The sequence below is a fragment of the Pelodiscus sinensis genome, chromosome 14 (genome assembly GCF_049634645.1).
Source record: "Pelodiscus sinensis isolate JC-2024 chromosome 14, ASM4963464v1, whole genome shotgun sequence".
NCBI classification, from domain to species: domain Eukaryota; kingdom Metazoa; phylum Chordata; order Testudines; family Trionychidae; genus Pelodiscus; species Pelodiscus sinensis.
This window is the reverse complement of record NC_134724.1, coordinates 35,970,515-35,982,114: the sequence shown is the minus strand read 5'-3', so window position 1 is coordinate 35,982,114 and position 11,600 is coordinate 35,970,515. Positions and strand designations below refer to the sequence as shown.

At 44.0% G+C, this 11,600-nt stretch overlaps 1 protein-coding gene across 5 annotated transcripts in view; it reads right to left on the bottom strand.

The window, feature by feature from the left end:
- Window positions 1-454: 454 nt before the first annotated feature.
- Window positions 455-11,600, bottom strand: part of ZNF592 (zinc finger protein 592) — a 65,179-nt gene continuing 54,033 nt past the window's right edge. For all 5 annotated transcript variants that reach the window (XM_075897462.1, XM_075897463.1, XM_006128023.4 and 2 more), the window contains 3 exons: window positions 10,031-10,143; window positions 8,141-8,276; window positions 455-2,990 (listed from right to left, as the gene is read on the bottom strand). In XM_075897462.1, coding sequence (XP_075753577.1) covers window positions 2,520-2,990; window positions 8,141-8,276; window positions 10,031-10,143 — 720 coding nt within the window. In that variant the 3' untranslated portion in view covers window positions 455-2,519. The remainder of the gene's footprint in view (window positions 2,991-8,140; window positions 8,277-10,030; window positions 10,144-11,600) is intronic.

The window sequence follows — 11,600 nt, the reverse complement described above, 5'->3', positions numbered from 1 at the left end:
AGCACTGACCCCACCCCTTCATTATAGGTGGTTGCCCACACTACTACTTACCTCAGTCCGACTTCCTACCCTGTGACGCCTTCTTCCAGGAGCATCTTACTGAACATTCACTATAGAAAAGTGAAATGACCCACCCACCAACCCCCGCACACAGAGGCAGCTCACATGAAAAATTAGTGTCTTCTCTTTTGTATACTTGAAGGTATTAGCTGAGAGTTTTATGGGCTGTAGTGCAAATGAGGCAAATACAGAGAACATCTGCCTTTAGCAATCCCTTTTCTAAAACAGCTTGTCATGGTGTGGGGAACTCATCACCAAAGGAAGTGGCCATGACACATGCTGCGAGGGTGAGAAAGCAAGCACTAAAGTGTGTGGCCGGAAATGCCTGAAGGGCAAGCTGGCACATGTACCTTGCACTGGCTTACCCAGCCTATAATAGAATGCAGCCCATCCACACATTGTTGGATGATTTTATTTGAAATAGGTTGAAGTAAACACTATAGCAAGGCACAAATGCCACTGCAGATTAACTAGATATGTGATGGCTTGGGAGTCATCCCCTGCTATTGTTACTCTACATAGGCTACCTTGTAAAACATTCCCTAGGCTAATGTACACAGTATCAAAAAATACAAAGAGTTCCAAACGGTTTGTATCAAAACACATCAAGACAAGAAAGTAAGCAATTCAATAAGATAAATAGTCTTTAAATTATTTAAACGTCATAGTAAACAATGAGCAGGAGTCTGTCTCAACATAAAAACTGTATTGAAGTAATTATATTACACAAAGCACATGACGTGAACAGATGAGGAACAGCATGAACAGGGAAGAGTCAATATGACTCTATGGAAAGAAAGTCTCCAAAGTAACTTATAAAACTGAGTCAGGATGGGAGATCTGCTATCAAAGGAGCTAGAGTTTTGGAAGCAGTACGGTGCTTTTCCTTCAAACACCTTTCATAGATGTCACCCGCTTCCTTGCCTGGTCATGTGCTCCCAGACTGCTGTGCAGCATTTGGCTAAATCACAGTGCTGTTAACAGACTGACTTTTCTTACTGTAACCACACTATCTGCTTTAGTATCATTTGCTCCCAAACAGGGATCTAATGAACTAGAGCAGGTTAAGTAAATTTCGTTTGTAGAGTTTTGGTTCTTGGACAAAGTGTATAGACCAGTGGTGAGCAACCTACGGCTCGTCAGGGTAAGCCACTGGAAGGCCTCAAGGCAGTTTACGTTGAGCTTCTGCAGGCATAGCCCCCCCCTGCGGCTCCCAGTGGTCACGGCTCACTGCTCTTGGCCAATGGGAGCTGCAGGAAGCAGCAGGCCACTGGGACTTGCTGGTCACTACTTCCCACAATTCCTACTGGCCGGAAACCATGAACTGCAGCCACTGGGAGCTACAGGAGGCCATGCCTGCAGACATTCACTGTAAACAAACTGTGTTGCAGCCCTCCAGCAGCTTACCCTGATGGGCCGCAGACTGCTCAACACTGATTTTTTTAAATATTTTTTACACACACACACACACACACACACACACACACACACACACACACACACACACACACACACACCCACACCCACACCCACACCCACCCACCATCCCCTCCCTCCAGCGGATACAGCCATATTATATTTGTCCATCCCAGGGATTTCAGTTCTTGGAGCACTGGTACATCCTCCCGAGTGCAGTCTAGCAAAGCTGTTATGGGCTGCAATATGTGCAAAAGCTTACATTGGCTCTGCCTGCAGCAGGGTTTGCAGCAGTGCAGCTACATTGGTGGTTGGCCACCAAAGGCTTTACCGTGGCAACTCCAGTGTAGATTAGGCCTTTGTTGATGTGTGAGGTCTTGTGCTTTGATCACTTAAAAGCAGTTGAGTTAGCAATATTCATACCATTAAAAAGATGACACAGGTTGCAAAAACCCCTCTCTTCTCTGGTGATTTAAATTTATAACATAACTTGATTCAATAACATTCATGGAAAAACTAGAAGATGAACCAGGCATACTCCTTGTGCAATGAAACAGCACTGTGCAGTCTATACAAAACCAGGCGTTTGCATATGCGGCACGACAGAAGAGGATTTAAAGCAGATTTGTACTGTGCTGACAAATGTATTTGGTTGATACACAGTCTTATGAATTCGAGTGGTAGGGGACTATGAGCCATAAATACTAGAAGAAAACTTTTTTTTTCTTTTTTTTTTCTTTTTTAAAAGAGGCAGCAAGGCTGGGCTCCAGGCAGAGGCAATGCACACTTAAAGGAAGAGTGCATTTTCAGAAAGAAAACTGCAGCCTCAGAACATGCTCCTTCATCCTTAGGAGTTAGACAAATTCCAGGGGGGATTCTTGTCCTGTTTTCCCTTTTCACCTCGGATCTGGCAGAGATTCAGTGCTATGGATGTAGAAGCAGTTTCCCTTACAAATTAAAAGTGAATGGAAAATACAGTCCAAGCTCAAGAACAAAAGATCTGCCCCATTCCCACCCAATATTTTGTAAAAATTGTTCTTTTCTTAAATCTTAGTAGCATTTGAATGGTTGTTCTGAGAACGGCTACTGGAATCCTGCGTGCCACACCTCCGACTGTGTGCACAAAGAACGGAGTCACTCTTGCACATTTTGCATTTCCAACTATTTCCTTCCTTCACTGTAGTGTTCGTCTCTCTATCATACTCTTCATGTCCATTCTCATTTGTCTCTGTTTGTAACTTTTCCCTTTCCTCTTCCTCTTTTACTTTATGAACAATGAAGAGGTGCCTGTTCAGAGAGATGTGAGATGTGTAACACAAGCCACAGAGCGAGCATTGATAAGTGGAGCTGTCTGTCTTGTGCTGAGGTATGTGTCCCTGAAATTCAGTACCAATATCTGTTGCAAATCCACATTTTGCACACTTCCAATGTGCCTTCAGTTTTTTGGCTGGTGGTGCTTCAGTGGTTTCCATCTGTCCCGGAACATCTGCAGACATTCTCTTTGGAGATTTTTCCTTTAAAAATGTAAAAAATATCTGTATTACTATATCTATGTATGAGTAAGAACTTTGGCTTACTGAATAGACCAACTTGGCTACAATAATGTTGGTACTTTTCCCAGACCCAAAGAAGAGCTCTGTGTAGCACAAAAGCTTGCCTCTCTCACCAACAGAAGTTGGAGCAATAAAAGATATTACCTCACCCATCTAGTCACAGTTAGAATTAGTCCCAGACTTTATGAAAATTGGCTTATGAGTATGAAGAGGCATAACTCAAAGACACTTTAGGCAAAATGCATCATGTAACAAATCATTTATAAAGTTATGATCAGCTGAAAGAGCAGATTCTATTTTTGTGCACGTATCATTCTTGAATGTGAAGGCAAAAAAATCTGTTTGATTAATCTAAGTCTTCTAGTGAAAGCCATAGCGGTACTTGAAACTTAATGGCCTGGTACCCAAGACAATAATCTATAAAAGGATTTGTTTTTCTTGCAACCCCAAAGTGCAGTTGGTCCTAGAAAGACATGTGATCATGCCACCTGGTGCTGGAACACATCTTGAATCTGGTATTTGCCCATAGGATTCCCACCCTGGGCAAAGTCTATTTAAGGAATGGAGAGCAGTCAGTGTTTTGTCTTCAGCTGGCTTTTGAAATTGTTTCCACACTCTAAAAGGATACATATGAAGAAACCTGAAAACAAAGAACTCTAAAGAAACAAAGAGCTGTAGACACAGGCCAGATTTTAAAAAAAATAAGCTGAAATAAGGGCAAGGGTGATGAATATATTTTGAAACAATTTCTCTTATTGTATCAGATTAATTGGCATGTTTTGTTTATTTTGTCTTAGTAACTTTGATCTGTCTGTTTTCACTTGCAATCACTTTAATTCTACATTTTATACTTCATAAAAACACTTTGATTTATTATTAAGCTCAGTGTAAATAAATGTTACTGGCGGGGTGGGGGAGGGGAGAGCAACCAGTGTGGACTTCTCTCTTTCACTGATAAAGAGGGCTGACTTATGAACTGGGGGACACCAGAGCTTTGCCTCATCAGGAGAGGGTGCTGGGGTGTCCCAGAGGGCAGGTAGGGTGGGTTCAGTAGTATGATCAGCACATTGGGTGACAGTCCCAAGGGGACCTCTGTGATCCACCCCACCACAAGAGGGGACAATAACTTTTGCAGGGGGGCTACTCCATGAATTTTGTTTAAGTTCTCATGATGAAAGTGAGAGAAGGATACAGAAACCAGCTAGAAGGAGAGTAGAGAGAAATGAGATCAGAGATGGAAGACAGGGCTTGAGGAAGGGGGAGAAACTAGAACTTGATATGGAAGGCAAAGAGATCTAGAAGGGGGGTATAATGTGATCAGAGGAGGGAAGAGATATGCTAGTTTATCAACAGCATGTGGGATGGTCTGGCAGCCTGAGAAGTAAGGAGGACCATGGAGGAGGCTGAAACAGTTAAGGGAAGGGATGAGTAAGGCGTGGACACGGGTTTTGGTAATTGGACTTCTCTAGAGACATTGTTAAGGAAACACCAGCCTGACTGGGTGACTGGATGGATTGGAAAGGGGAAGAAGCTGAAGATGGCAGATGAATGGAAAAGGATAACACACCAGATGAGACTGGAAGGTAGCCTGCTAGACTCCTCAGCTGTGACACCTCTAGAAAGAAAAGCTCAGCCAGCAGCAGCAGCAGCAGCAGAGACAAGCAGTAGGGATGTGAAAGGTTAACCCGCAGAGGCTGGTGCAGCCCCCCACCTGACACAGGGGCTGCACTGGCGTTTGGAGCAGCCTCTGTCCCTGGCAGGCCCAGGCGCACACAGGCAGGGCCTGCTCCGGCTAACCAATTAAACGGGATTTTACATTCCTACCTGGCAACTAATCCTCTCCAACAAAACCCAAAATGGCAAAATCAAAAGCAAAAGAAACCAACAAAATAACTGTAGCACTAACATGCCATTTGCAGACCACCACACTGTTCATTTAAATCTTAAACTCTGCAGGGCAGGTCCTGTTTCTTATTCTACACTGATACTGTGTCTGGTACACAGGAGGTCTGATCTGCGTTGCAGTCCCTAGGCACTACCAAAATGCAAATAAAAAAAAACACCACAACTATAACTCAGCACAAATTTATCCCAGTTTAAGACTGTTTAAGAAATATGATATTGGTTGAATAATTTATACAACAGATTCCTCTAATTAGGAGAAATAAACAGTCCTTTCTATGATTCATGGATATTAGAAATATTTTAATAGGAAAAAGTCCTTATAAAAATGAAAGCGAGGGGAGAGGAAAATAATGGAAAAAATCGAATGAAACTATCTGTGGAAAATAATTTAGGATACACGTTTTTAAGGGACGGGAGTGACAAAAGAAAATCAACTGCACTTAAGATTGCACTGCAATATATCTGTGCAAGTAAAACAAACATAAAAAGCAATTCTGGGTTGCACAAACAGAAGCACTTCAAAATCAGGAGGTATGCGGCCTTTGTACAATCACTGTTGTAACATTTTCTTCAGAAAGGTATGGACAAACTGGAGGGAACTCAGAGAGAAAAAGGCACAAAATGTGCATGAGGCTGGAGATGGACTTTTGGAGGAAGAATTAACAAGAGGATCGGGCAAAATCTGGCCCACCAAGCCTTTTAATCCGGCCCCACTTCCCCTGCAGCACCACTCAAAGCAGCAGCTCACTGCTCCCTGTGGCTCTCTATGCTGCGGGGGAAGAAAGGAAGCTTTGCACACTGCTCCTGCCCCCAGCAAAATCTCTCAGCTGCCATTGGAAAGTTTCTGACCAATAGGAGTTGAGAGATTTTGCTGGAGTTGGGAGCAGGTAAGCACAATGTGTGTGCTCAGCACACACAGAAGGGCTAGCTAGCAGCTGTGTGCAGACGGGGGTAACTCAGGCTGTAGGGAAGAGGTAGCTCGAGGCTGTGGGCCAGGAGGGCTCCCCTGCAGTCTCTGTTCCCTGAGGGTTTTGCCAGCCATGGACTTGGATGCCCCACCCCTGTGGCTCTTACTGTGTGAGAAAAGGGGGCTGGGTGCTAAGGGGACCAGAAGCAGCAGCAGGAGAGATAGGAACCCCACCACTGCCTATGCCATGGCATCAGCCAGAGGAGCGGCTGTCCCGCACTGCCCATTTCCAGCTTCCCGCTTCCAAACCAGACAAGGGGCAGGGAGAAGGAGATGTGGGGAGTGTGGAACTGTCACCCTGAGTTGCCCCCCAAAACATTCCTGGTGCCCCTCAGCTCTGCCCATGGGCTCAGAGGGCTTCTGCCACACAGGGAGCACTGTGGCTCTGGGGAGCAAGATTTCAGCTCCTCAGCTCCTGCTTCAGCCCCACAGAGGGTGCTGGGTCTCAGGCGGTGGGTTTCAGTATCAGCAACCAGTGGTCCCCTGAAAGGGTTTGTGATCTCCATTGAGAACCCCTACTTTATATTTCACATGGGACGGGGTGACACACTCTCCAACCCTCACCTCCACCCAAGGCAGCATCTCCTCCTACCTCACGCTGGCGCTTCCCACCTCTCCCCTTGGCCTAAGACAAACTACCTGCTCTCCTTGACCAGCCACCATCTGCCCACACTCACCGGCCAGCTGCAAATAAGACCGGACTGGGACTGTGCTGATTGACCAACATGCAAGAGGAAAATATAGGACAATTTGCCCTTAAAAAAAAAAAAAGGACACCTGTGAGGGGGCTTAAAAATGGGACAGAGGGTCATCCTACTTTGGAGTGGAGGATGTTATAGACTAAAAGGTACAGTCATTAAAGAGACAGGTATCATTTACAATGATACACGGATATAGCAAAGAGATAAAATAAAGGGGCTTCTTAGGCAGAGATCTTAGACTCGGATGGGAGTGCTCAACTATCCTATTCATGGAGAATGTATGAGAGAAGTGTACAGTTACTGAGGCGAGATTGGTCTCTTCTGTTGACTTCTTACTTGAGCCACAAAACACTAAGTTTGCACATTTTAAACAGAAACGTCAGACGGTGCAAAAGTTGTGGCTCATATAGCATCCTTACAGTCAGAGGAGTAGCTGTGTTAGTCTGTAACTTTAAAAACAACGAGTTGTCTGTTAGTCTCTTACGTGCCACAGGACTACTCGTTTTTATAGCATCCTTAATTCATCCATAGGGCGCACACATTTCATATTTTGTATTATTGATTAGACTGTTAAAAGCTATTTTCCAGGATTTCCAATGTCGGAGAGTCATTACCCCATAAATGTATTAATATTTGCTTTCAACATTTGAGGTTTTAAAGATCAACCATTTTTAAGGGGTGACCCCCTCATCCCCAAAATATGAATGTGAATGATTGTTTATAAGGTGAGCAAAGGTATTTCACTTGCCCACTAGTTTGATTTCTCAAAAATAATTTTGAAAATGGCCGAACAGATTTTCACAAACTTTCCAGAAAAATTCTCCGTTTGGCAAAGACCCAGTACGGAAAATTTCAGCAATTGAGCAGAATTCTCCTTTTTTCCCCCATTAGAATAATACAGAGTGAAAATGGGGTTATAAATTTTGCTCCCTAATTCCCAGGGAGGGGAAGGGACAGAGCACAAATCAGGCGATTTGCGTGCTCCAGAAGTGCTGAAAAAGAGAAGGAGGAGCAAGTACATGGGGATCTGGTGCCCTAGTGCATAAGAGGCGCATGGGGCAGGGGAAGTAGATTGGAGCTCCACCTGTGGCCCCCCCCATGGCAGAGGGCTGCTGGGGACCACTGGAAGGCAAAGGAGGGCCATGAACACGGCCAACTCACTATTCTGATTGCCCATTGCTGATATAATTCTATATAATCCTGTGAGTATATATCAGGGATGACTAAACTCACTGACCTTCTGAGCTGCATACGAGAACCTTCCAAAGTTTGAGCACCACGAGACACGCACAACCTGTCTATGGGGCACATGCTGGAGTGCAGGTCTTGTGCCCTGATGCCCCACCACCCTGCTGCAAGGCGGAAGCCCCAAGTTCTCCACACAATCTGGCAGATAAAGAATGGGGTGGGGTTTCCAATAAACTGCACCTTAACTGTAAAAAAGCTGCTTGCAGCTCCTGAGCCCCAGTTTTGCTATGCCTGGTATATAGCTAAACAAGCCAACTACAATTATTTTTCAGTACAACCATGTTAATTACTTTTGTTGAGTTACTCCCCGGAGCTTTTTCATTGGACATCTGGGACAGGTCCGGGTTTTTAATGCCATGCATGAGATTGATGTGATTTTCCAGCATGGAAGGCTGAGGAAATGTTTGATTTTCATCTGTGCAGTACCTTAAAAACATACAAAAAAAAAGTTGCTAGTCAAGTGAGAAGCACATGGCTGCTGATCTAATTGCAGGCAGCTTCTTGGTAACGCAGAACTGTGAACCACAAAGAAAGGTTACAGATTGGTCAGAATTCTGAGACTAAAAGCATCTATTAGATCATCTCTGAAGACGCAGGAGTGCTCCCTACTTTGTATTTACTGGCATTTATTATCATCTAATAAAATAAAGCAAGCAAATGGTCTGGGTAAGCACTTCATAGACTACCAAAACATGGAGATGGTATTATGAGCTTTTGTGGGCACAGCCCACTTCTTCAGATGACCGGAGTTATGACTAGAGGATTAAAAAACCCCTTGAAACAAATAGAAGGGAAGGGCGGGGGGGAGGGGGAGGAGAAAGATGCTCTGTCGCCCACCCCCCTACCTCTATACATAAAGTATCAGGAGAAAGGGTGCTAAACCTGAGCAGATAAAGATCAAAGTCGGTGGATGGATTGCTGAGGGAACAGTCTCAAGCACTTACAAGGTGCTGACAGTTTTGTCAGTGCTGGAACGGATATCAGTGCTGTGATGCCCAACGTTGATCTAGGTGGGGTAGTCGACACTGTTCTTGAAGATTTTGTGCCGAGACACAGTGATGACAGCTGTAAGTCTGCCTGCTTTAGGATCTTTAGACCTTCGCCTAGCTCCGGTACCAGAGATATTTGGATAGTCCTTGGGACTATGTCCCCTCTTTGCACATCTTAGATTAGTCTATACCATCTCTCACACATCCTGGTTAGTTATACGTTATTTCATTTTTCCCCAGAGTTCTGTTCACTGATGCTAAGCTACACCCCACAATAGCCTAACTGGGCATAAGCAGGTAAGAAACTTGTCAAACTCAAGGTTTCTTCACCGAAAAGTACCTAGAAAGCTTGTCTCCAAAATAAAAATAAACAAAGGTACAGATCCAGTTAAGGAAGTGGGATAAAATAATGGTTAAAGATTTTATAACTTGCAAAATCATCCTATAAATACTCCTAGCTGAAATGTGTAACTTTGGGAGCACTCCTTATGTATAAGATGAAGGCAACAGTGCTGCATAACACAGCTTCCTGAAGACTGGTTTTGTAACTGAACTTTTCCCTGTACTACAGTACTATTGGGTTTTTGCTAGAAACCTGACTGATCTTGGCTATTTGGAAGTTTCAGAGGGGTAGCCGTGTTAGTCTGTAAAGGAAAAAGCTTAAAAAACAACGAATAGTCCTGCAGCACTTCAGAGACTAATAAAAAATGTAGCTGGTAGCACGAGCTTTCATGGGCAAAACCCACTTCAGATGAATCAGATTAAGGGGTCCAGGTTGCAACTATTCATTGCTTTTTATGTTTTTCCTGGCTATTTTGTCTCCTGACTGTATTTCGTAATGAACCAAAGGGTGGCCAAACAATTGACCATACAATTTATCAACAGGAGAATCAGGTCCAGTGTTTCACTGGCCATTCAGCGGGTGCATGTGGCTGTACTCTCAGATGCATCAGCAGAACTCAGTTTTAAACCTCACCCCAAGTTTCCAAGAACACTATGTAATCAAAACCAAGGACCTATCTTAGCCAAAAAGCCACTCGTGTCTAACCAATTCCTCCTCTTATTCTCCTCCAGCATCATTTGCATGCCGGAGTAGGCAGGAGCAGATATTATTTATTACAAAGGGCTTTTGAACTTGAAAGATGGTCTAATCTCTGGATCTAAGCTTGGAAAGCAGCACTGGATACTCACATGCAAGTGTAAACTTTCTTTGCTGTGTCATGATTATTGCGAATGTGTCTGCGCAGACTGCTGAAATCGTTGAACGAATGCTCACACTGCCGACAGGGATATCTCTTCACGGACTAGCAGAGGAAGAGAGAGATCTTTTAACCACAGAAGACAGCCAGCGCCTTTTGTCTGCTTGACTCTAATGAAGGGAAGAATAGCAAGGGAGCAGCACTGTGCTTACATCCAGAGAGAAACCCTTTAACAGAGATACCTCAAAAAACAATTTCAAGATTGTGGGGATCCCCCGGTTAGTCAGCCTGACAGTGTTCTGTCCTCATTGATCTCCCCTTTAAACAGGCAAAGATCAGAAGCAGCTCAAGAACAACCTTGATCTTTGTTTTTATTAATTACTCCTGAATACCAATCTCTCTTTGTTTCTTGGTGGTAAGAAGAGAGCGCCTCATACTCCTGAGGAAGGGGGGGAGAGTCTGGATTATAGTTTCCTCCTTAACAACAGAAGATGGCCCCTACTGCTGAAGGAGGAAGATCTGGTGTAATTAGAAGACCTGAAGGGATAGAAGACAATTATCTGCAAATCCAAACAGCCACCTTGGCGTCAAGAGAAGCAGCATTGGCAAGACTCAAATCCACCTACTCATTCTCTTCTCCCAAAAGCAGGCCCGAGGTAGCATTAGAATCATACAGAGAGCCATTAATAACCTCCAAATCCCCCTACACATTTATTTTCTACCTGGCATCCTCTGCGGTGTAAACCGCTGCATATCATCTGCATTTAGCAGTTACATCTCATCACATACATGCATTTGCTCATTTCTAGAAAACAACCGTCCCTACCAATAATATTCAATACTTAATGAGAACTCCCATCCCCCACCACTCCCATTTTCCTCTTTGTATTTATGAAATGGGACAAACCAGACTTCAATGGCTGCTGATCACCGAGCTCCAATTATGAGCAACTCAGCACTCTTGAGGTATTGAGAGTTTGGCTGTGCAAGAAAACCTGGTCTATGTTTTGTCAAGGAGCCAGTGCTAGTCCCGAAAAGCCCATTCTGAGCCCAATCTGCAAAACCATATGTCAGTGTGACAAGATTTTAGGTACCCACAAATCAGAAAATTCAGATGTATGGTTCCTATAGCAACCTCACCTCTGCACTTTGCACAAATTCCTCACAACAGCCTCTCTTAGCGTGAGATCCTAACAGTAGATAATTCCCACTACTATATAGCAAATAAAGGATGTCAAGGAAGAGCAATTTTTCCCTTCATCTTTAAATGGATATATGAATGGAGGCCTGTCTTCACCTAAACTACAATGTCCTTTCAATTACTTTTACTCTTATTGCTATCTGTGCTATGCTGAGTTGGTTAACAGAGTGGAACTGCTATTTTCACAGCCAGATCACAGTACAAAGCAAAGTATATTGGCAGCTGCGGAGGGAACCAGCAAGCACAATTCAACAGCCATCAGTACAAAGGATGGAATCCCAGCCAATGTTGCTGTCTTCACTGTGACTGGAACAGATACCGCTCTCCAGTCACTTGCATGCAGAAAAGGAACCTGGATATG